The sequence below is a fragment of the Desmodus rotundus genome, chromosome X (assembly GCF_022682495.2).
Source record: "Desmodus rotundus isolate HL8 chromosome X, HLdesRot8A.1, whole genome shotgun sequence".
NCBI lineage: Eukaryota > Metazoa > Chordata > Mammalia > Chiroptera > Phyllostomidae > Desmodus > Desmodus rotundus.
Window position 1 is genome coordinate 46,685,367 of NC_071400.1, and position 26,088 is coordinate 46,711,454.

The following is a 26,088-nucleotide window of genomic DNA, read 5'->3' on the forward strand; positions in this document are numbered from 1 at the left end:
TTGCCAATGATACCTCAGACAAGGGCCTGATCTCCAAAATATATAAAGAATTCACACGACTCCACTCCAGGAAGACAAACAACCCAATTAAAAAATGGGCAAAGGACTTGAACAGACACTTCTCCAAGGAAGACATACATAGGGCCCAGAGACATATGAAAAGATGCTCAGCATCACTAGCTGTTGGAGAGATGCAAATTAAAACCACAATTAGGTACCTTCTCACACCAGTCAGAGTGGCCAATATAAAGAAATAAGTGTTGCAGAGGATGCAGAGAAAAGGGAACCCTAGTGTAATGTTGGTGGGAATGCAGACTGGTACGGCCACTGTGGAAAACAGTATGGAATGTCCTCAGAAAACTAAAAATGGTACTGCCTTTTAAGACAGCAATTCCACTGCAGCTATTATACCCTAAAAGCCCTGAAACACCAATCCAAAAGAACCTATGCACCCCAATGTTCATAGCAAAATTTACAATAGCCAAGAGCTGGAAGCAGCCTAAGTGCCCATCAGCAAATGAGTGGATCAAAAAACTATTGTATATTTACACAGTAGCAGCAGAGAGAAAGAATGAGCTTATGCCCTTTGCAACAGCGTGGATAGAACTGGAGAGCATTATGCTAAGTGAAATAAGCAAGGCAGTAAGGGACAAATACCATATGATCTCACCTTTAACTGGAACATAATCAACAGAAGAAAAAAGCAAACAAAATATAACCAGAGACATTGAAGTTAAGAACAATCTAACAATGGTCAGGGGGGAGTGGGGAGGGGACAGTGGGTAGAAGGGTTTTTAGGGTCTACTATAAAGAACACATGGACAAAACCAAGGGGGATGGTGGAAGCAAAGGAAGGAAGTGGGTTTGGCTGGGGTGGGATGGAGGCATGGGGAGAAAATGCAGACAACTGTAATTGAACAACAATAAATTAATTTTTAGGAAAAGTTTTCAATTAGTAATAACTGCACCTGAGATAAACCTCATTGGCTACGATACTGCCACTGTGCAAAGCTAACAATGAAATAATTTTTTTTTAATTTAAAAAGAAAAGATAAAAGCACTTTGTATGGTTTCGATTTTCTTGAATTTGTTTGAGGCTTGTTTTGTGACCTAACATAGTCTATCTTTGAAAATGTTCCATGTACATTTGTAAAGAATGTGTATTTTGCTTTTTTGTGATGTAAGGCTCTGTATATATCAGTTAAGTCTCTGTCATCTAGGACATTGATCAATGCCACAATATCTTGGTTGATATTTTGTTGGGAGGTTCTATCCATTTTTGACCGTTGGGTGTTGAAATCCCCTACTATAATTGTGTTGCTATAAATGGCTTTGTTTAATTCCTCCAACATTTTCTTTATGTATTTGGGTAATCCTATATGGGGTGCATATGTATTTACAATGTTTATGTCATCTTAATGGATTCTTCACTTTAGTATTCTGAAGTGACCTTCTGCATGTCTTTTTATGGCCCTTTTTTTGAAGTCTATTTTGTCTGATATGAGGGTTTTTTTTTTCCCCTTAGCTTTTTTTTTTCCCCTGTCCGTTTGCTTGGAGTATTTGTTTCCAGCCCTTCACTTTCAGTCTGTGTAGGTCTTTTGTTCTGAGGTGCGTCTCTAGTAGGCAGCATATGTGTGGGTCATGCTTTCTTATCTATTCAGCTCTTCTATGTCTTTTGATTTGAGTATTTACTGTCTTTATATTTAAGGGTGTTATTGATAGATACTTATTCAATGCCATTGTTTTGTACCTGTGTTCCCCTCTCTCTCTCTCTCTCTCTCTGTCTGTCTGTCTGTCTCTCTCTCTCTCTCTCTGTCTCTCTCTCTCTTCCTTCCTTTCCTTAAAGTAGTCCATTTAGCATCTGTTGCAGATCTGGTTTGGTGGAGTTGTATTCTTTTAGACTTGTTTTGTCTGGGAAGCTCCTTTTTTGGCTTTACATCTTGATTGAAAGCCTTGCTGGGTAGAGTAATCTTGGTTGCAGTCCTCTGGCTTTTGATACTTGGAATATTTCTTGCTATTCTCTTCTGGCTGGTGCCTTTCCATTGAGAAGTCAGCTGCTAGCCTTATTGGGGCTCCCTTGTATGTTACTTCCTGTTTCTCTCTTGCTGCTTTTAAGACTCTCTCTTTGTCTTGGAATTTTGCCATTTTAATTATGATATGTGTTGAAGTGAGTCTATTTAGGTTCGTCTTGATTGGGACTCACTGTGTTTCCTGAATTTTAGTGACTTTTTCTCTCATCAAATTAGGGAAGTTTTCCATCATTACTCTTTCAAACAAGTTTTCTATCCCTTCATCTTCTTCTTCTCATTCTGGTATCCCTATTATACGGATATTGTTGTTTCATGTTGTCTTGAAGCTCACTTACCACCTCTTCATTCTTTCTGAGTCTCTTTTTCTTTTCTTGCTCTCTCTGGGTGTTTTTTTCTATCTGGTCCTCCAACTGGCTGATTTGATCCTCTGTTTCATCCAGCCTGCTTGTAATTCCTTCTAATGTGTTTTTTATTTGAGATTTTATTGTTCATTTCTTCTTGGTTTCTGTTTATAGATTCTATTTCTTTTCTCATGCTGATGTAGTTCTCTTTCAGTTCCTTGTAGTTTTCTGTGAGTTCCTTGAGCATCCTTATAACCATTAGTTTGAATTCTGTATCTGACTGCTTGGTTACCTCCATTTTGTTTAGCTCTTTTAGGGGGGAGTCTTCCATTTGTTTTGATTTCATGGGGGGTTTTTTGTGTCCTGATTTTAGTGCACTCTTTTTGTTTGTTTCTGCCCTTCCTGATGTTTTGGTTTGCTTGCTGTCTTTGTCGGGTGAACTTCTTTGTTATGAATTCTTTGAGTTATACTGGTGTGGTCTCCAACCTTCTTGTCTGGATGCTATAGGTTTGCCCTTTCTTCTGTTTGTGTGGGCTCTGTTGTTGTACTTGTGATTTTACCTTTTGGTGGTCCTTTTGTTGGTGGGTTTTTCCTCCAACAGGTGTACTGATGTACGCAGGTCCCACCTATTCTTGTATGTGATCAGTGTTAGGGGGTGGGCAAAATGGATTAAGACAGCAGGAGAGTGTTATGGGATTTAATGTACCAGCAAGTAGGGAAGTGATAGGAGACTCTTTGGATATGTATAGTGTTAACGGTCATATTTCACCCAACTAGCCACTTTCTATAAAAGGTGAAAGATAAAACTCCTGTTGGAGGGGAGGATGATTGTGAGCTGAATCTAGAAAATAGAGTGCTTGTGCAAGGTTAGATGATGAGATATAGTGAGATTAAAGAAAAGAAAGTAGGTGTAGTGTGAGAGAGAATAGAGTTAACCACAATAATAATGGCCAGGATTAAAGTGAAATGGTCCAAGATCATGGAGGGTTGCTGTGTAGTATGTACAGTTGTATGGAATAACAATTATTTACAATAGTACTGGAACAACAATAATATGACAAGAATATATGATTTGGATAACTACAATAGAAAGTACCTGATCGAAGGTTCTGTGTTTTTGGAACACAGGTCAAGTGAAAGAAGGAAAATTAAAGTACAATGAAGAGAGAATAAGGAAAACCAGTCAAACAATGCAATTAAACAGGGAAACACAGCGAGGAAAAGTAAACATAAGGAAGAGAAATTAAAAAATACTAATAAAATAAAAGTGGTAAAAATAATGATGAGATAATACAAATACACAATAAAATGCCAGGTCTGTGGGATAGCAAAGTGACATTTGTCTCAGTGTCTCAGTTTTGGGGGTTAGCCTTGTGCTTCCCCTTTTGATCTATATCTGGACCATTTGTAACTCCATGTCTAATTGTCCCACTCGGTGGCAGAAAAAAAAAAGTAAAAAAAAGAGAGAGAGGAGCCAAAGAGGAAAAAAAGATAATAATAAGTCTCCTGTTGACTTTAAACCTGTTCAGCGATTTCTGTTGGTCTTCCTAAATTCCACAGGAAGAGGGTGGCTAGGATTCGCTTTACTGTCTTCCTTTGGTTCTTTTGTTGTTGTTGTTTTTGTTTGTTTTGTTGTTTTTTCCTCTAATTTTATTGTTATTCAGGTATAGTTCTCTGCCTTTTCCCCCCACCCCAGCCTAACCCCCAGCCCTCCCCACCTCCCTCCCATTTCCACCACCCCACCCCACCCCCTGTTATTGTACATGTGTCCTTTATAATTGTTCCTACAAACCCTTCAACCCTTTTCCCCTGAAATTCCCTCCCCTCTCCCCTCTGGTCACTGACAGCCTTTTCTCAATTTCAGTGTCTTTGTTTATATTTTGTTTGCTTGTTTGTTTTTGTTGATTAGGTTTCTGTTAAAGGTGAGATCATATGATATTTGTCTTTCACCGCCTGGCTTATTTTGCTTAGCATAATGCTTTCCAGTTCCATCCATGCTGTCGCAAAGGGTAGGAGCTCCTTCTTTCTTTCTGCTGCGTAGAATTCCATTGTGTAAATGTACCATACTTTTTTGATCCATTCATTTACTGATAGGCACCTAGGTTGCTTCTGGCACTTGGCTATTGTAAATTGTGCTGCTATGAACATTGGAGTGCCTAGGTTCTTTTGGATTGGTGTTTCAGGGTTCTTAGGATATAATCCTAGCAGTGGAATTGCTGGGTCAAAAGGCAGATCCATTTTTAGTTTTCTGAGGAAATTCCATACTGTTTTCCATAGTAATTGCACAAGTCTGCAATCCCACCAACAGTGCACTAGGGTTCCCTTTTCTCCACAATGTCTCCAACACTTGTTTGTTGATTTGTTTATGATGGCCATACTCAACAGTGTGAGGTGGTATCTCATTGTGGTTTTAATTTGCATCTCTCTGATAGCTAGCGATACTGAGCATCTTTTCATATGTCTCTGGACTCTCTGTATGTCCTCCTCAGAGACGTGTCTGTTCAAGTTTCCTTTGGTTCTGAGAGGATGGGGACCACGTCTGGGTCTCAATATTCACAGTTTCCAGGCCTCCAGCCCAGGTCTTCTGTGAGCTGCCAGGCTCAAATCAGCCACTCAGTTCCTCACAGCGTGAGTCAATCTCAGTCATGGAGCCCGAGATAAGCGGGGCTCACGGTTCCCCTCAGCCGCTCACTCTGGGCTCCGGCATCTGAAATATCCCGCAGGGCATGCCAGCAGCTGCTGGAGAGTTCCTTACAAAGCAGCTGCCCGCAGTTCGCAACAAGCCCAAGGCTTTTCACACAGCCCAACTTTCCAACCAGTCTGGAGATTATGCGAGTCAGGGTCTGACATGGCGCAGCTCCTCCCTTTTCCAGGTGTTGCCCAGCACCCCAACTTCTCTGATGCCAGCATCCACAGTCCCAGCGAATGTGTACTGTCTCTGTGTGTCTCCCACTTTATCTCTATTCCCCCCAGGGACTTCCAGGATCCAGGTCCCTTCTGGTGCCCAGGCTGCCCTCCCTGCTCTGGAAGGGGAGGGAGCTGGAGATCTAACTTTCCTCCAGGTATCCTGCGGCACATGCCAGGCCAGGGGCACAGCAACCTTGGTCCTGGCGCAGATCCCAGGGACCTTACTGTCCCAGCACACTCTCCTCACCACCTGTTTTTCAACATCCTCTGCAATTTTTTGCCTCCAAACTTCATATAAGCTGGGATTCCACTGGCTGTTCACTCTGTTCCTCAGAAGATTGGCTTGGTGTTCCAGCTGGGCACAGGGAGAACTGGGCTCCTCTCCCACCTACCTCATCACCATCTTCACCAAGCCAGACTCATTCTTTTTAAAACTTAAGGTATATCATGCTGCTTTTCTTTTTAAATCCATTAGATTCTTATTTCACTCACAGTAAAAGCCACAGCATTTAGGGAGGTCTATGTAATGTTTTATGATACACCACTAGTTACAACCTGTTAACTGTCTTTCCTGGTTCCCCTTTCTCACTCTACTCCAACAATATAGTCTCACTGATGTTCCTTGTATATGCCAAATATGGTTATTCTTGTTGCCTGAAATACTCTATACTTGTTGTATATGTTCTACATCCTTTAATATTTTTATTTTGCATTATCTTCTCAATGAGATCTATCCTGACCACCCTATATAAAATTGAAACCTGCCAACCATCCCCAGTATATCCTATATCCGGTCCTGTTATTCAGCTCTATATTTTCCCTATAAATATAATACTTTTGATATAAGGGGTCTGTCCAGAAGGTATCCAGCCATGTAAAATGAAAAACAGAGACATTTATAGAAGAGACAAGGTACAAGAAACATTGTACATAGAACAATGACATCTCAGTCCCCTTCAAAGTAGGCACCTTGGGACCTCACACGGTTTTCCCAATCGCCTCAGCTGCCCTGTTGTATTTTCCTGAATCTCATCAACGGTCTGAAATCTCTTCCCTTTCAAAGGTGATTTTAGTTTTGGGAAAAGCCGGAAGTCACAGAGCACCAAATGTGGGCTGTAGGGGTCTGAGTCACCTGCGTGATTCGATGTTTTGCAAAAAACTCTGCATGAGAGCGGGCACACTGTCATGTTGAAGTTGCGAATCACCAGCTGCCCATTGCTTGGCCTTCTGAATCATTCGAACAGTTTCCGTGGAGAAATGTTCAAAGTTAATGTAAAATTTGATGCAGATTTGTTGCTGTTTTCACTCAGTCATTTCAAATGTGACAGCCACACATGCTTACTCAACAGTGTCAACCACCCCCACTGACTAGTATAGTAAAGTCGTCATTGTTCATACAGGCACATTCCAGTCCATTCTCCTTGGCTGCCAGGTTACATTGATGTTGCACAAACTATTCTTGTTTTATTAACAATGGCTGGACTTTTTCCAGACAGACCTCACATACATATATATAAATAATTTATGATTTGTTACCTTTATTTTTTATTATCCTTTTCCCCTGCTGTGTTGTGAGTACCATGAAGACATGGATTTTTCTCTGATTTGTTTATCAGTGTGTCACAAACACCTAGAACAATGCTTGGCACACAGTTGGCACTCAATAAATATTTATCAAATAGATTGATTTGAGATGTAGACTTCTGTATCTACAGTGTTCGGTGGGAATGTTGTACATTAGTGCTAACTTCTTTAGAACCTATCTAAACAAGGTAGATGAGTAAATTTTTTTTCATATGGTTTTCTCTAGGTGACAAAGGTGACACCTGCTTCAACTGTATTGGAGCTGGTATTTCAGGGCCTCCAGGTCAACCTGGTTTGCCAGGTCTTCCAGGTCCTCCAGGTAAACCATCTTGCCCCAGGGCAAACTTTTAAACTAATCCTTGGCTAGCTTTTAGTGAGCTTGCAGCTTTAGAGTAATGCCAGTTTCTTATTTTATAAGTAATCACTCATATTAATAAATAAATATGAAATGCCTGTGTAACATTTATGTTATGAAATAAGTTATGCTCTTGTTTCTAATTTCTGAAGCTACCAGCAATTTCTAACCAATTGAAACCAAATTTGATATCCATCTGACCCACAAGTCTTACTCAGCTGTCTCTTGGGATACCTCAATACTATAATATCTTGAAATCACACTTTAAATCTGTGTTAGGGCTTAGAATAGACACCAGATCACTTATCTTTCTGTCTAGTGTGTCTTCCAAGGAAAACAATTCATTTAGCAATTGGAAATAGATTTTGAGCAAGTCTTATAGCTGCCACCGGAATTTAATAATCTAGCCTTATAACTCCAGTCTAGTGGTTCTTAAACTTGGGAATGCATCAGAATTACCTGGAAGGCTTGTTAAAGTCCAGATTTCTGGGTCTTACCCCCAAATGTTCTGATTTGGTAGATCTGGAGTGAGGGGCCAAGAACTATCATCTTTAACCAGTACTCAGGTGATGCTGATGCAACTCTTTTAGGGACCCATTTGGAGAATGACTGCTTTAGTAATATTTCCTCCAGTGGTTGAGTACGAAACATTTCCCATAAACCCAATGTTAGGGAGTGGCAAACCGAAGAAAAGACTGGTAAGTATCTAGGAAAATTGTTTAAGTCAGAACAAAGAAAAATATTCAGACTTTGTCCTTGTGATAGTCGAAGGAGCTCTGTACACAGTACTTGGTAGCTGTGAGCTCTTGAGAGGATTTGGGGTTGGAAATACCTGAGACTACAATATCGTATGTAACATGAAATGTTCGATTTACATAAAAGGAAGGACAATTTCTTTGTTTTGAGAGCATAAAATCAGAAAACAAAAATGTGACCCTTTAATGGGGTTGAATGGGGTTCTTATTTTAAAACTGGACTTCCTCACTTGCTTATTTTTGTATACTTTGTCAGGGATTCAACTTCAAAGCTCACATTACTGTGTGTGTATGTGTGTGTGTCTTAGGGTCTCTTGGTTTTCCTGGACAGAAGGGTGAAAAAGGACACACTGGCGCAGCTGGTCCCAAAGGACTAAGAGTAAGTTTTCAGCATATTATAGAACAAAAGGACTTGAAGAAACCTATTTATACTTTGATTTTCACTTGTGTGTACATATTAAATAAATTTGGTTTTTCTATTAAATTTAATTTATTTGATTCCTTGACACTCCGTGACTCACATAGCTCTTTTGATTCATAGCTTTTTACACTAAATGCTATGGGTGTGTTGATGGGGCAAACTGGAGAGAGGAGAGTTTTAGAAAAAGAGAAAGTGATTTTCTCTTTCTCTTTTCCCCATTCTTTCTTTTTTTCCCCCATTCTTTCTTTTTTTCCCCCCCTTCAGGGCATACCAGGAGCTCCAGGTGCTCCAGGCTTTCCTGGACCTAAAGGAGAACCTGGTGACATCCTCACTTTTCCAGGAATGAAAGGTGATAAAGGACAGTTGGGTTTCCCTGGACCTCCAGGTCTCCCTGGTTTACCTGGCACCCCTGGACAAGATGGATTGCCAGGGCTACCTGGCCCCAAAGGAGAACCTGTGAGTTGGTTTGGTATCTTTGCTTTTCTAATGTCAAAATGTTACTTAGGTATGTTTCCTAGTATGTGCCTGTTGCCGGCATGAATACCTAATCAATGCTTAAAGAAAATGATTAATATATAGAAATGTTACATTGTTATTGACCCTTTAGGGTTTCTTTACCACTGCTTTCCCTCAGTTGTTTCATAAATTCCTTCTTTTTAACCCATTTCTATACTAAGTAATATTGGCTATAAATTTCTGAGCAGAAGGTTAAGATACTGTGGGTTACTGTAAGGTTCCCCTTCTCTTGCCCCACACATCCTTGTCTGGGTTTATTTAGACATAACAGCAGAAGCCTAATTTGGCTTTTATATATAGTAAGTTTAGAGATTCATGTGAGTGGATGGCCATGTGAAATGGTTCATGGAGCCTAAAGGTTGAACACAAATGAACAGTGTCTTACTTTGTGTACAACACACAGTCCAGAATATTTATATGGAAAGTTATATTTATATAAAATATCAACTAGACTGTAAACTTCTTGACTTATACTAGAATATAAACTTCATTATGGCAGAGTTTTTTCCTGTTTTTATTCTTTGTAACACTAGCACCTGACACATAGGAGGAACTCAAAAATATTTGTTGAAGAAATGAATAAATGGAGTGATCACACATACTGTTCCATAATACACATTTATACAGCTTCTAACAACTGTTTGTGTCTGTATCATTTTTCTACTTGTATTCAGTAATACCAACCTCCAGAGAGCTGTTATATCTATGTTTCTGTATTAAACTTTTCCCTTTTCAGGGTGGAATTGCTTTTAAGGGTGAAAGAGGTCCCCCTGGGAACCCAGGTTTGCCAGGTCTCCCAGGGAATAGGGGGCCTATGGGCCCTCTTGGTATTGGCTCTCCAGGCCCAGTAGGTGAAAAAGGCATAAAAGGTGTGGTGGGAAATCCAGGCCAGCCAGGAATACCAGGTGAGTTTACTACATTTGTTTTGTTTTCAATTTGGTGCTTAAAAGCAGAAACGTATTATCTTTGGCCACTCTTGGCTTCCCTTAACGAGAGATGTGTTTCCCTGGACATTTGTATTTGGGCTTTTCAGCGCTCCGTAGCATGGGAACACAATATGTGTATGGTTTTTATGGGAGGTTTCCTCTTTAGATTTTTTTCTGAAGTTTTTTGTTGCTTTTGTTGTTTTGAAGTACATGATACATAATGCAAAGTTTAACAAGTAATGATGATATTGGAGAAACACATGTAACTACCATAGACATCAAGAAACAGAACATTGCTAGCATCCTAGAAACCCCCAAATTCCTCTCTGTCCTTTCCTGACCATAATCTCCTTCCATTTCTCCAAGAGTAACCACTGCCCTGACTTTTGCATAATTTCCTTCCATTTACCCCCTACTGTTATCTAGCTATGCATTCCTAAACAGAGTACTTTAAGCTTCTTTTTGAAATTCATATTGATGGAATCATAGGTATCCTTAATGTTTACTCTTTGTATAGCTATCGTGTATTCATTTTCATTGCTGTTTAGTATCCTATTGTATGTGCATGTATCACAGTTGATTTATCCCTTCTGTTGTTAATGGACAATTGGGTATTTTATACTTCAGGCCTATTCTGATTAATGCTTCTATGTACATTCTTGTATATATACCCTGCTGTACATATGCACATACTTCTCTGGGGCTCAGCAAACTACAGCCTGTGGAATAAAACTGACCAACACTTTTTGTCATGAATGAAAGTTTTATTTCAACAAAACTATTCACTATTGACTGTCACTGTATCACAGTGTTGAGCAGTTGTGACAGAGATCATGGTGGCCCACAAAACATAAAGTATTTACTGTCTGGTCCTTTATAGAAACAATTTGCCAGTCCCTGGACTAGGCTATATATTTAAGATTAGCATTTTCAAGACATACAATAAATGCATCTTAAGTTTTACTTGATAATTCCAAACTATATCCAGAGCAATAACATGAGTTTATACTCCCATCAGAATTATTGGAGATTGCTTACTGTTCTGTATCCTCATAAACATTTTGCATTGTCAGACTTTTATATTGTTGCCAGTCTGTTGAAGTGCCGTATATCTCATGGCAGTTTATTTTCCCTTTCTCTAAGTACATTAAGTTTAGCACCTTTTCATATGTCTACTGACCATGTTAATTTCCTTGTATGAAATGCCTATTCAAGTGTTTTGACCATTTTTTCTATTGGATTGAATCTACTTCGTATTGACATAGAAGATTATATATATCACACACACATACATATACATTACATACAGAGTGAGGCAAAAGTAAGTTTACAGTTCATATGGAAAATAATATAATAATTAATAAATAATACAAGAATAAACTCTGTGTTTCACATACTCAGAACTGTAAACTGATTTTTGCCCTGCCCTGTATATTCTATTATATTAGTTCTTTGTTAGCTATTTATATTGCAAAATTTTCACTTACCAAGGCTTGCCATTTTTTACTCTCTGTATGGCATCTTTAATGGACAGGAATCAATTTGAATGTATTCAAATTTATCAGACTTTTCTGTCATGGTTAGTGCTTTTTATTTCATGTTTAAGAAACTCTACTTTGTCCTAAGCCTATTTTAAGTTCTTAATTCAATTAATGAGAAAAACATGTACTTGGACTTTGCACACATAAAATCTTAAGGTACCATTACTTTACCAAAAAGAAGTGTTTTTCTTGTTTACTACAGTTTGATTTTTTTAAGGTTCTTTTGGCTTATATTTTAAAAAGTTTTTATAGATGCCATCTTCAATAATGGAACCTTTTTTTTTTGGCTTTTCATCACCTTTTATTTATTTTCTTTCTTTATTTTTATTGTACTTTTCCCATTAATATTTAGTCACCTTAGCTTTTAAAGCTATCATCTACTTTGTCTTTTTGAAATTTCATCCTCCTAGTTGGTATCTTCCTAGAATATATAATATGGGATTGTTTTTCTTGTAGATTTTTGTTAGATTGCACTTTTAAAAGATTATGCTTTCTTTTTTGTTTTCAATTAAAAGAGATCTTTAGTCAAGAGAACACTTATTTGCTATTGATTCCTGTGTGTTCTTAGGTCCTAAAGGTGATCCAGGTCGGACCATAACCCGGCCAGGAAAGCCTGGTCTGCCTGGTATGCCAGGCAGGGATGGTGGAGTAGGTCCTCAAGGTATGTGAGAAATTTATTTGACCACAATTTCACCTCTTAGTGGTTTTTTTTATTTAAAAGTTTCCCTTTCAAAAAACTGTTGCTTCTCTTCTTAGGTGACCCTGGACTCCCAGGCCAGCCGGGTTTGCCAGGAATACCAGGTACCAAAGGAGAACCAGGTATTCCTGGAATAGGGCTTCCTGGACCACCTGGTCCCAAAGGTATGTAGGGTTGGGTAGCAGGCAGGGTAGGTTAGCTGCTTAGTATGGCATTATTTCTTGATATAGTTCATTCAACAAATAAAATATATTAATTGTACCCTTTTTCTATATACTGTAAAGAATATAAATGAAAAGTAACAGCATCATGCACTATAATTTCATTTTCTTATCTAAAATTGTCCAGGCAAGAAAATAAGTTATAGATATGCAAAAATGATTTTTAAGCTATAAAAATCACAGTAATTATTTTCTTTTGTGTTTATTGTTGTATTTTCAGGGTTTAGAACAGTTCCTGGAACATAGTAAGCATTCAATAGATATTTGTTAAATAAATGGATTACATTAAACAGAAAACAGATTCATTGCACACATGTGACCAAATAATGTTTTATTCTAAATCATATTTTCTTGATGTCCTAAAATTTTTTAAACCTATTGCTTCAGTTCTGCTTTATTCCTCACAAAATTTATTCTCATTACCGTCAAGAGTGTGCATTGGTCTGAGAATAGTGCTTAATATGTCCTTACTCACTTATATTAAATGACTTAGAGTCAGATTTTATTGTTTTGTGTATATGTATGTAATATCTGCAATTGTTTTTAGTTCATTTCCAGAATTACATGGTAGACCTTTTATTACACTATGTCCCAATGTAAGCAGAAAATATTTTCTGCATTTTTGTGTGAGATTCATTCCTTATATTCAGTTTTACCTCATAATAGTCCTCACTCCCCTTTAGAAGAGCATATCTTCCACACAAGTTAGCTCTATGTGAAAATGAGAAGGACCATAAGGTGATTGAGAAGGACTATCAAGTATCTGTAAGGCTTCATCCTTAGTCATCATCCAAAATGTCATTGTGGTTTTAACATCTTACTGTAGTCACTAAGCCTGATTGGATAGGCTAGAAATGTTGGTTTGAGAATTTGGGTATCTTTCTTAGAGTATCTTCTATTTGGAGATTAAAAATGACTTATCATTTTTCAGGTTTTCCTGGAATTCCAGGACCTCCAGGAGCACCTGGTACACCTGGAAGAATGGGTCTAGAAGGCCCTTCTGGGCCACCAGGCTTTCAAGGACCAAAGGTCAGGGACAGTTTCATATTTCTTAAAGATTTCATGTATTTATTTTTAGAGAGAGGGAAATGGAGGGAGTAAGAGAGGGAGAAAAACATTAATGTGAGAGAGAGACATCAATAGGTTGCCTCTCACCCCAACAAGGGACTGAACCTGCAACCCAGGCATGTGCCCTGACCAGAAATTGAACTGGCAGCCTTTCATTCTGCAGGATGATACCCAACCAAATGAACCATAGTGTTCAGGGCAGGTCTAGGACATTTTAGTTTATTCTTTCCCACATTCCTAGTTCTCCTACGTTCCTTTATTTTGTTTTGCTTTGTTTGTTTGTTTATTTAAAATCTTTATTATATTTTTCCATTACTATTTAGTCCCATTATATTCCCTACCCCTAGAAATCACCGCACTGTTTTCCATGTCTGTGAGTCCTTTACCTTTTTATGTAATCCTTCCACTCCGTAACCTTTCTGCCACCTCTATAGCTGTCATCTGCTCACCATGTGTCTGTCCTCATTTTCTTTATTAGTTCAGTTTGTTCAGTAGATTCCATATATGACTGAAATCCTGTGGTATTTGTCTTTTTCTGACAGGCTTTTTTCACTTAGCATAATATTCTCCAGGTCCATTCATACTGTTGCAAAGGGTAAAATTTTCTTCTATTTTTATGGCCAAGTAGTATTCCATTGTGTAAATGCCCCCTAGTTGTTTTATCCACTCATCTATTGATGGACACTTGGGCTGCTTCCATATCTTGGCAATTGTAAATAATGCTGCAATCAACACAGGGGTGCTTATGTTCTTTCAAATTAGTGTTTTGGGTTCCTGTGCATATATTCACAGAAATGAGATTACTGGGTAAAAAGGCAGATCCATTTTTAATTTTTTAAAGTATTTTTTATTGATTATGCTATTACAGTTTTCCCAATTTTTCCCCCTTTCTACCCTCCGCCCTTCACCCTCCAACCCTTCATCATTCCCCACCCCCCACATAATTCATGTCCATGGGTTATACATATAATTTCTTTGAGTTCTGTTTCCTATACCATTTTTATCTTTCCCCATCTATTTTATGCCTACTAATTATGCTTCTTCTTCCCTGTACCTTTTTCCCCCTATTCCTCCCTTCCCCCTCCCCACTAAAATCCCTCTGTGTGATGTCCATTTCTCTGAATCTATTCCTGTTGTAGTTGTTTGCTTAGCTTTTGTTTTTCTTTTCTTTTAGGTTCATTTTGTTGATAGTTGGAGTTTGTTGTCATTTTACTATTCATATTTTTGATCTTCTTTTTCTTAGATAAGTCCCTTTAACATTTCATGTAATAATGGCTTGGTGATGATGAACTCCTTTAACTTGTCCTTACCTGGGAAGCACTTTATCTGCCCTTCTGTTCTAAATGATAGCTTTGCTGGAGACAGTAATCTTGGATGTAGGTCCTTGCCTTTCATGACTTCAAATACTTCTTTCCAGCCCCTTCTTGCCTGAAAGGTTTGTTTTAAGAAATCAGCTGACAGTCTTATGGGAACTCCTTTGTAGGTAACTGTCTCCTTTTCTCTTGCTGCTTTTAGGATTCTCTCTTTATCTTAAGTATTGGGTAACTTAATGATGATGTGCCTTGGTGTGTTCCTCTTTGGGTCCAACTTCTTTGGAACTCTCTGGGCTTCCTGGACTTCCTGGAAGTCTCTTTCCTTCGCCAGATTGGGTAAGTTCTCCTTCATTATTTGTTCAAATAAGTTTTCAACTTCTTGCTGTTGTTCTTCTCCTTCTGACACCCCTATGATTCGAATATTGGAATGTTTCAGGCTGTCCCAGAGGTTCATAAGTCTCTTCACATTTTTGAATTCTTGTTTCGTCATTCTGTTCTTGTTGGATGTTTATTTCTTCCTTTTATTCCAAATTGTTGACTTGAGTCCTGGTTTTCTTCCTGTCATTGTTGGTTCCCTGAATATTTTGCTTTATTTCCTTTTGGGTATCTTTCATTTTTCAACCAAGCTCAATCAGTTCTGTGAGCATTTTGATTACCATACTTTAAATTGTCTGTCAGATAGGCTGGATATCTCCTCATCGTTTAGCTCTCTTTCTGAAATTTTGCTCCGTCCTTTCATTTGGGCCATATTTCTTTGGCTCGATACACCTGTTACATTGTAAGGATGCAGGGCCTTAGGTATTCACCAGGGCGGGGCAGCCCTCCTTGCTGTGCTGCAGTGCTGCCTGTGGAGGAGGGGCCAGAGGAGGAACAATGCAGCTCCCCAGCTCGTCTCCATCCCACTTTTCAATGAACTCTTTAGTGTAACACTGGGAGTTTCTCCCACTGCAGCAACCGCTGTAGTCCACAATCAACTCTGAGTCTCAGTTTTGTCTTCATCCAGTCCCGCCCATGCGGTCCACCATCTTGCCTACCAGTCTGGGTGTTCTGGTTGAGTTTTTATTTAACTTCATTGTTGTCAGAGTTCCATGCAGTTTGATTTTCTGGCACTACTGGTTGTTTATTGATTTTAGATTGGTTGTTATCCTCCTTTTGGTTGTGCAAGGAAGCGAAGGGTATCTACCTATGCCTCCATCTTGGCTGGAACTCCATTTTTAATTTATTGAGGTATCTCTGTACTGCTTTCCACAGTAACTACACCGGTCTGCGTTCCCACCAACAGTGCAGAAAGGTTCCCCTTTCTCCACATCCTTGCCAGCACTTGTTTATTTATTTATTGATGATAGCCATTCTGACAAGTATGAGGTAGTATATCATTGTGCTTTTAACTTGCATTTCTCTGATGATTAGTGACATTGAGCATCTTTTCATATGTCTGTTAGACATCTGTATGTCCTCTTTGGAGAAGTATCTATTCCGGTCCTTTGCCCATTTTTTAATTGGGGTGTTTTTGTTTGTTTTTTTTTTGGTGTTGAGATCATGTATAAAGGACCCATGATAATGGATAACAGGGTCGGGACTCACTAAGGGAATGGTGGTGGGTGGGGCAGGAGAGAGCAACGAGAGAAAATTTGGGACAACTGTAATTGAACAACAATAAAAAAATAAAATAAATTTCAAGTAGAACTATAAAAAAATATGGATATTAACCCCTTATCATCTCTATCCGCAAATATGTTCTCCCATTCTGTGGTTGGTCTTTTTACTTTGTTGATGATTTCCTTTGCTGTGCAAAAACTTTTTGGTATGATTTAGTCCCATTTGTTTATTTTTTCCTTTGTTTCCCTTGCTTGGGGAGATATATCCGATAAAAATTTCTATGAGCAATGTCTGAGATTTTGCTGCCTATGTTTTCTTCTAGGATTTTTATGGTTTTGGTTGTACCATTTAAGTCTTTGATCCATTTTTAATTTATTCTTGTGTTTGGTATAAGGAGGTGGTCTAGTTTCATTTTTCTGCATGTGTCTGTCCAATTTTCCCATCACCACTTATTGAACAAACCATCTTTAGTCCATTGTATCTGCTTGCTTCTTCTGTTGAATATTCATTGACTGTAAAGGTGTTGGTTTATTTCTGGGCTCTCAATTCTGTTCCATTGATGTATGTGTCTGTTTTTAGGCCAGTATCATGCTTTTTTGATTACTGTGGCCTTATAATAATTGGAAAGGAAGGTGTAAAACTGCCTTTATTTTCAGATGACATGATACTATACATAGAGAACCCCAAAGATTCCACCAAGAAACTGCAAGAACTGATAAATGAATTCAGCAAAGTAGCAGGATGCAAAATTAATATCCAGAAATCAATTGTATTTTTATATGACAATAATGGACTAACAGAAAGGGAAATTAAGAAAACAATCCCATTCATAATTGCTTCAATAAGATTAAAATACCTAGGAATAAACCTAACCAAGGATGTAAAGACCTAGGAAAATTATAATTGTATAAATTGTATAAAGACCTGTACTAGGAAAATTAAAATTACACTGAAGAAAGAAATTGGAGAAGATGCAAATAACTGGAATCATATACCGAGTTCATCAATAGGAACAATTAACATTAAAATGTCCATACTACCCTAAGCAACCTATAGATTCAATACAATTCATATCAAAATTCTAATGACATACTTCACAGAAGTAGAAGAAATATTTAAAAAATTTATATGGACCCACGTAAGACTCTGCATAGCAACAGTGATCCTGAGAAAAAACAAGCTTGGAGGAATCATGCTACCTAATATTCAAACTTCCTTTGTTTTAACTCTCTTTTGAATTAATCATCATCCCAAGTCTTCACTATATGAAGAAACTTAACTGATTATATTTTCATTTGAAAGTTTTTAACCAAAAACAGTCTCTAATAGTCCAAGAGGTCATATCTGAAGCAAAAAAAAGAAAGTTTTTGAACCTGTTTCTTAGTGACCGATTATTTGCTGAGATATAGACAAAAGAATACAATCATCGTCTCCCCCTATGCTTCTTTATAGTATCACCATCCCATTTAATGTCCGTTTATGCCTGTCTGTGATGATTGGTTGAAATGCTGTTGAATATTATGTCAAGAGCTTTCCATGATGTCCCTCTGTCCCAATTACATCCCAAATACATACTACAAATGATCAATTTGTATCAATTTTTAATATGATGATGATGATGGTGATGATAATGATGAATTTGTTTGAGTTACTTTCCATTCCTTGTAATGTGTTTTAGCTAATTTAAAATTTCCCGGAGCCCTGGCCAGCTAGCGCAGTTAGAGCATTGCCCCAATACACCAAAGTTGTGGGTTTAATCCCTAGTCAGGGCACATAACAGAAACAATGAGCCCTGGATGGTGTGGCTCAGTGAATTGAGCACTGGCCTGTGAACCAAAGGGTTGCCTGTTCGATTCCCAGTCAGAGCACATGCCTGGGTTACAGACCGGGTCCCTAGTAGGGGGCATGTGAGAGGCAACCACACATTGATGTTTCTCTCCCTCTCTTTCTTCCACCCTTTCCCTCTCTCTAAAACTAAATAAATAAAATCTTTAAAACAATTTTTAAATAAATAAATAAAATTTTCTTTGGTCAGCCTTTGGCAAACTGCTGCAGTATGTAATTAGCCTGACCACCCTTGTATTGTCTGTGCTTAATTTAAGCTTCCTGTGTTTTCATCATTACAAGTTTTTTTTTTTTTCCCATGGGAAGAACAATTGACCATGACACCAGCTCACATGAAAAGCCACTTCTTTATTTATTAATTGTCCTTATTTTATTATAAACATTTTCAAATAAGCACAAAAGTAAAAGGAATGATACAATGAACTTTCATGTATCCATCACTCACATTTCAAATTATCAAAATTTTATCACATTTACTTTATCTGTTCTTTCTTCCTTTGCTGAAATATTTTAACTCAAATGTCAAAATCATGCCAGTTCACCTATAAATACCATCTCTAAGTGGAAACTTTATAAAAAAAAAAACAATGCCATACTTACTCATATTAAAAATAATCATCTAATACTCAGTATATAATCACATGTCCTCACTTCGGTTTACTCTTATATGCTGTCAGTTATCTCTTTCTTGTCCTGAAACCATTTCAAATTATTTAATTTGTTTTACTATGCCCTGTTCCCTATCCTTCCTGGTATTCTCTCCAACATACCAATTACTTTTAATTTAATTGTTCTAATTCCTCACCCACGGGGGGAAAAAAGTTCTACCTTGTATTTTCTGCTTTGAATTATCTGTGATAAACAATCAGTACTGAGAAAGTCACTGGAGTTTTTGTTGTGTTTTGTCATGTGTATGCTCCAGGGAGAACCAGGGTTTGGGTTACCTGGGCCACCAGGGCCTCCAGGACTTCCAGGTTTCAAAGGAACACTTGGCCCAAAAGGAGATCGTGGTTTCCCAGGACCTCCAGGCACTCCAGGACGCACTGGATTGGATGGGCTACCTGGACCAAAAGGTATGAAGGATGTTGCTACTTCTCAATTTGCTTTTAGATTTTATAGATATTGAAACTGTTGGGAAAGTTTGTGAGTGATGAGTCCAATTAACTGAAAAATCTATGATGCTAATCTGTCAACTGCTTTTTTTTCATTCTTCATGGATATCTTTTGTGTTTTATTTCATTGAATAAATGATACAATCATATATGTGTAAAAGTAACACTGAGAAGTCTTCTTTTTATCCCATCTCCATCCACTCTTTTCTTCCCCATTCTTCATGTAGCCATTTTTAGTTACTTACTTAGTTATTTATAGTGATCCTTTAGACAAATACAAACCTTTTTCAAAAGATAGTGTATGACTTTTTGACTTTTTCCACTTTACGTATTTCACTTAAATTATATACTAGATATCACTCCATGAGTACATAGAGATCTTGTCTTTTAAAAAAATAGCTGACTAATGTTGAATTGCTTGGGTATATCATAGTTATTTTATCAGTCACTAGTTACTAGATTAAGTTTGTTGACATTTTTTTCCTTATTAAAAGTAACCCCATATTGAATAAACTTGCATACATGTTATTGCATATGGGTACAGGGGTGATAGTAGAAGAGTGAAAATAAAAATGGATTTTCTGAATTGAAGGGTAAGTGCATCTCTAGATATTGTTATATTCCTCTTCATTGCACCATTTTACACTCCCAGCAGCAGTGCATGAGTGTGACTGTTTCTCCACAGCATTGATAACAATGTTGAAAAACTTGTTGGATTTTTGCCAACCTGATGGAAATAAATAGGTATCTCAGCATAGCCTTTTAAACATTTTATTGTGAACATTCTCAAAAACACAAAAAAGTATTGTACGAATACCTATATATCCACCACCTAGATTCTACAATTAACATTTTATCTCTTTGCCGACATTTAAAAAAAATTTCTATATACAATGATGTAGAAAGAATTTTAGAGTGCCTATTATATATCATCATTAATTTTTGACCATCAACATGTTACATACATGTTTTGTCACATATTTATCCATTTCTTTCTCCATTTATTCACCTATTTTTTATGTATTTCAACATAAATTGAAACAACCTCATACTTCTTCCCAATTACTGCAGCATGCATGTCTTAACTACAATTCTGTGGTTGTTCTTTCTCTTTTAATATAAAATTCACTTTAAATGAGATGCACAAATCTTAAGGGTACATTTGCTGGATTTTGACAAACGTTTGTGTAACCAAACCCATTCCAAGATACAACCCCAGCCCTGGCCAGGCGGTTTACTTGGTTGGAGCATTGTCCCATTCACCAAGAAATTGTGGGATCAATTCTCAGTCAGGGCACATACCTAGGTTTCAGGTAGGATCCCTGCTCAGGGCTTGTATGGGATGCAACCAATCAATATTTCTCTCTCACATCAAACTCTCTCTCTCTCTCCCTCTCTCTCTTCTCCCTCTCTCTCCTCTCTCTCTAAAATAAATAAATGTATCCTTGTGTACAGATTTTTTTTTAAAGATATAATCCCAGAATTTTCCCTTTGGCCCTTTCCTCAGTCCTTACCCCAAATGCCACAGTGGCAACTACACTGTAATCACTTTTTTGTTGTTGTTCAATTACAGTTGTCCCCATTTTACCCTATTACTCTCCCCTGCCCTACCCACCCTGCACCTTCCACATTTAATCTGTCCTCCATTGCCTTTGTCCATGGGTCCTTTATACGTGTTCCTTGACTTGATCTTCCCTTTCTTTCCCCTGTTATCCCCTTCCCCCTCCCCTCTGGTCACTATCATTTTGTTCTTTATTTCCATGCCCCTGGTTCTCTTTTGCTCACTTGTTTGTTTTGTTTATTAGGTTCCACTTATAGGTGAGATCATATGGTATTTGTCTTTCACAGACTGGCTTATTTCACTTAGCATACTGCTCTGCAGCTCCATCCATGCTGTCATGAAGGGTAGGAGGTCCTTTCTTCCCACTGCATAGCATTCCATTGTGTAAATGTACCTCAGTTTTTTGATCCATTCATTTACTGATGAGCACCTAGGCTCCTTTGAGCAGTTGGCTATTGTAAATTGTGCTGCTTTAAACATTGGGGTGCATAGTTTCTTTTGAATTAGTGTTTCAAGATTCTTAGTGTATAATCCCAACAGTGCAATTGCAGGTCACAAGGCAATTTTTACTTCTGGCCAAGATGGAGGTGTAGGCAGAAACACTTTGTTTCCTTGCACAACGAAAAGAATGATAACAACCAATTTAAAAAAAGAAAGAACAACCAGAACTGCCAGAAAAACATTTGCATGGAAGTCCAACAACCAAGTAGTTAAAGAAACATTCACCAGATGGTAGGAGGGGTGGAGAAGGGCAGCTGGATGGAGAGGACACGTAGCAAGGCAGTGGCTGGAGGACCAGGGAGGCAAAGCAGCAGCAGAGGGACCCAGCGGACGGTCCCACATTCACAGGCAGACAAGCCCAGGGGAATAATGGGGGAGGGAGACAGACTGCTAAACACTGGGTTTCAGTGCAGGAAACTAAAGACTCAAAACCCCAGGCTGTAAAAAAATCTGTGGGGTTTGTGGTGGCAAGAGAAACTCGCAGCCTCACAGGAGAGTTTGTTAGAAAGACCCACAGGGTCTTAAAATGTACACAAACCCGCCCACCTGTGAATCAGCACCTGAAAGGGCACAATCTGCTTATGGGAAGTGATGGAAAGTGGGACTAGAGCTGAATAGGTGGCATCGTTCCCTCTCTGACCCCTGCCCCACAGAGAGCACCACAACACAGCAAACAGGGTTACCTCACCCTGGCAAATACCTAAGCCTCCACCCCTTGCCATGTAACAGGTGCACCATTACAGAGAAATATGACCCAAATGAAAGAACAGATCAAAACTCCAGAAAAAGAACTAAGCGATAAAGGGATAGACAACCTACCTGATGCACAGTTTAAAACGCTTGTAATCAGAGTGCTCACAGATTTGATTAAGCTCAGTCACAAAAATGAAGAAAGAAATGGAGGCTATACAAAGTGAAATAAAGGAAACATACAAGGAACCAACAGTGAAGGGAAGGAAACTGGGACCCAAATCAACAATTTGGAGCAAAAGAAAGAAATCAACATCCAACTGGAACAGAATGAAAAGACCAGAATTCCAAAAATAAAAAAATGAGGAAAGGCTTAGGAACCTCTGGGACAACTTCAAATGCCCCAACAACCAAATCGTGAGTGCCAGAAGAATAGGAAGAACAAGAACTTGAAAACTTATTTGAAAAAATAATGAAGAAGAACTTCCCCAATCTGGCAAAGGAAATACATTTTCAGGAAGCCCAGGAAGCTCAGAGAGTCCCAAAGAAATTGGACAAAAGGAGGAACACACCAAGACACATCATAATTACAATAGCCAAGATTAAAGATAAGGAGAGAATCTTAAAAGCAGCAAGAGAAAAAGAGAGTGTTAAGTACAAGGAGTTCCCATAAGGCTATCAGCTGACTTCTCAAAAGAAACCTTACAGGCAAGAAGGGGTTGGAAAGAAGTATTCAAAGTCATGAAAGACGAGGAGCTACATCCAAGATTACTGTATCCAGCAAAGCTTTCATTTAGAAAGGAAGGGCAGATAATGTGCTTCCCATATAAGGTCAGCATCACCAAGCCCTTATTATATAAAATGGGAAAGGACTTATCTAAGAAATAGAAACTGTGAACAGTAAAATGATAACAAACTCACAACTATCAACAACTGAACCTAAAAAACAATCTCAGGAAACAACTAGAACAGAAACAAATTCACAGAAATGGAGATCACATGGAAGGTTATTGGTGGGGAGGGGAAGGGGGAGAATGGGGGGAAAAGGTACAGGGAATAAAAAGAAAAGCAGGTATGTACAAAATACACAGGGGGAGGTTAAGAATAGTATAGGAAATGAAGAAGTCAAAGAACATATATGTAAGGCACATGGACATGAACTGCGGCAGGGGAATACTGGAGGGTAAAGGGGGCAGTGCGTGAAGGAGGGGGATAAAGGGAAGAAAAAAATTGGGACAACTATAATAGCATAATCAATAAAATACACTTAAAAAATACTTAGGAATAAATTTAACCAAGAATGTAAAAGACTTGTATTTCAAAAATTGTAAGACACTGAAGAAACTAACTGAAGAAGATATTAATAAATGGAAGCATATACTGTGGCCATGGATAGGAACAATTAACATCATTAAAATGTCTATACTATCTTAAAAAAAAAGAGTAAGACAATAAGAACTGGAGTTGTGACAAAACTGGGGACAGATCTAGAAAGAAGACAGAAGGTGAACACCAACAGCTGAGACAAATTTCACTTTGCTGTCCTTGAGAACTTGCATGTTTTTTTAATTTCTCTTCTTTCTGCTTCTTTAGTTTTATTTGTTTCTTTTTAATGTTTGATTTGTTTTTTTATTCTCCCTTTCATACTGCATTTTAATTTTTCTTCTTTCATTTCACTCGTATTCCAAATAGCACACTACTCTTGGTCTTTAAATTTTTATTCTTTTTATTCATATTACATATTTGTTATCATACTATTGTTTTTCCAAATGCAACACAGCACCCTTCCCTGCTCTTAATCCATTTCACCATCTTCCTGAGCGTTACTACTATTGTGGTTAACTTTAGTCTCTCACACACTATGCCAAGTTTCTATCCCTGACTTTCACTATTTCTCCTCCATCTAATCTTGCATGAGCGTTCTTCTTTCTCAAGTGAGTTCACATTCTTTTTCCCTTCTAATAAGAGTCTTAATTTTTTTTCACCTTTTATAAACAGTGGCTAGTTGGGTGAAATATCACAGTTATTTCTGTACTTCTCCAAGAGAACTGACATTTGTTTACTACTTGTTTGCACTTTAAATTCCATAGAACACTCTCCCACTTTCTTACTCTATTTAGCCTTCACCCTGCCCCTGATCATTTGAGTGAGGAATTTTATTTCATTGTTTTCTCTGTCCCTTTTTTTCTTTTCTTTTTCTTTTCTTTTTTTCTTACCATCACTCAGCCTGGGCTTTGCTCCTTACCCTCATTAGTTTGCCTCCCTCATCCTCTCAAAATCATTTTTCTTTACTGGAGACATTTCATATTCACTTTACGCTTTTCTACAACATTCTTATTCCCATTCCACCTTTATTAAACATCATTCAGCTATCGGTGCTATCAATCTGCTGTGGTTTTTCTGCAATTTTGCTTGCATTGGTCCAGTACCTTTTCAATTTTACTTCAGATCTTACAGTATACCCTTCCCTCTTTTTACCCCGTTGTTGCCATTGCCCTTCTGAGTTTTACTTACATTGTAAGTTTTGCTCTCTCCCTTTCTTTGCCTCAGTTCTATCATAATTCTTATCAATTCTCCTTCTTACCACACATTTCCCCCCATATTAGTCACCCCATATTCCTTTTGTCATATCTTATAATATCCTCAATCTCTCTTCAACTTAATTAATCTTAGTTCAGTTACAGTTCATACTGCTGATGTGGTAGGGGGTTTCTTTTTGCTGGCATAGGTTTGGTTGTCTGGTAATACTGCTTTGTTACAACTGTACAACAGCATACAAGACAAAGTGGAAGTTGTGAATAACAGTAAACCGCTGGAGGGAAAAACCCACCAACAAAGGAGCCACCAACAGGTAAAACACAAATACAACAACAGAGCCTGATAACCTAATATCAAACTGTATTACAAGGCCACCGTAATCAAAACAGCCTGGTACTGGCATAAGAACAGACACATAGACCAATGGAACAAAATATAGAGCCTAGAAATAAACTCATGTCTCTATGGTCAATTAATATTTGACAAAGGTGTAGGAGCATAAAACGGAGTAATCATGGCCTCTTCAACAAAATAGCGTTGGTGTATCTTGACAGCTACATGCAAAAAATGAAACTTGACCTCCATCTTACACCATACACCAAAATAAACTCAAGATGGATAAAACACTTAACTATAGTTATGATGACATAAGTGTCCTAGAGGAGAACATAAGCAGGAAAATCTCAGAATATTCCATGCAGCAATATTTTCACTGATATGTCCCCTAGTGCAAGGGACATAAAGGAAGGAATAAACAAATGGGTCTTCATGAAAATAGCTTCAACATGGCTAAAGAAAACATCAGCAAAATGAAAAGGAAACCAACCTATGGGAAAATATATTTGCCAGTGATACCTCGGACAAGGGTTTGATCTCCAAAATGTATAAAGAACTCACACAACTCCAGTCTAGGAAGACAAACAATCCAGTTAAAAATGGGTAAAAACTTCTCCAAGGAGGACATACAGAGGGCCCAGAGGCATATGAAAGGATGCTCAGCATCACTAGCCATCGGAGAGATGCAAATTCAAAGCACAGTGCAATACCTCTTCACACTGGTAAGAATGGCCATCATAACCAAATCAACAAACAACAAGTGCTGGCGAGGTTGTGGAGAAAAGGGAACCCTACTGCACTGTTGGTGGGAATGCAGGCTGGCACAGCCACTATGGCAAACAGTATGGAATTTCCTCAGAAAACTAAAAATGGAACTGCCTTTTGACCCAGCAATTCCACTCCTGGGATTATACCCTAAGAATCCTGAAACACCAATTCAAAAGACCCTATGCACCTCAATGTTCATAGCAACACTTTTTATAATAGCCAAGTTCTGGAAGCAGCCTAAGTACCCATCAGTAAATGAATGGATAAAAACAAAAACAACTATGGTACATTTACACAGTGGAATACTACACAGCAGAAAGAAATAAGGAGCTCCTACCCTTTGTGACAGCATGGATGGAATTGGAAAGCATTATGCTAAGGGAAATAAGCCAGGTGGTAAAAGACAAATACCATGTGATCTCACTTATAAGTGGAATGTAATCAACAAAGCAAATAAGCAAGC

The 26,088-nt window shown here is 38.1% G+C and overlaps 1 protein-coding gene and 1 non-coding gene across 3 annotated transcripts in view; one reads left to right on the top strand and one right to left on the bottom strand.

Annotated features, from left to right (window-relative positions):
* Nucleotides 1–26,088, top strand: part of COL4A5 (collagen type IV alpha 5 chain) — a 324,804-nt gene that overhangs the window by 223,467 nt on the left and 75,249 nt on the right. For both annotated transcript variants that reach the window (XM_024551615.3, XM_053917134.1), the window contains 8 exons: nt 7,089–7,181; nt 8,281–8,351; nt 8,658–8,849; nt 9,646–9,814; nt 11,945–12,037; nt 12,133–12,237; nt 13,226–13,323; nt 19,042–19,192. In XM_024551615.3, coding sequence (XP_024407383.2) covers nt 7,089–7,181; nt 8,281–8,351; nt 8,658–8,849; nt 9,646–9,814; nt 11,945–12,037; nt 12,133–12,237; nt 13,226–13,323; nt 19,042–19,192 — 972 coding nt within the window. The remainder of the gene's footprint in view (nt 1–7,088; nt 7,182–8,280; nt 8,352–8,657; nt 8,850–9,645; nt 9,815–11,944; nt 12,038–12,132; nt 12,238–13,225; nt 13,324–19,041; nt 19,193–26,088) is intronic.
* Nucleotides 878–1,013, bottom strand: LOC112296899 (U4 spliceosomal RNA). The gene has a single exon (XR_011650811.1). It is a non-coding gene; the product is annotated as a U4 spliceosomal RNA (small nuclear RNA).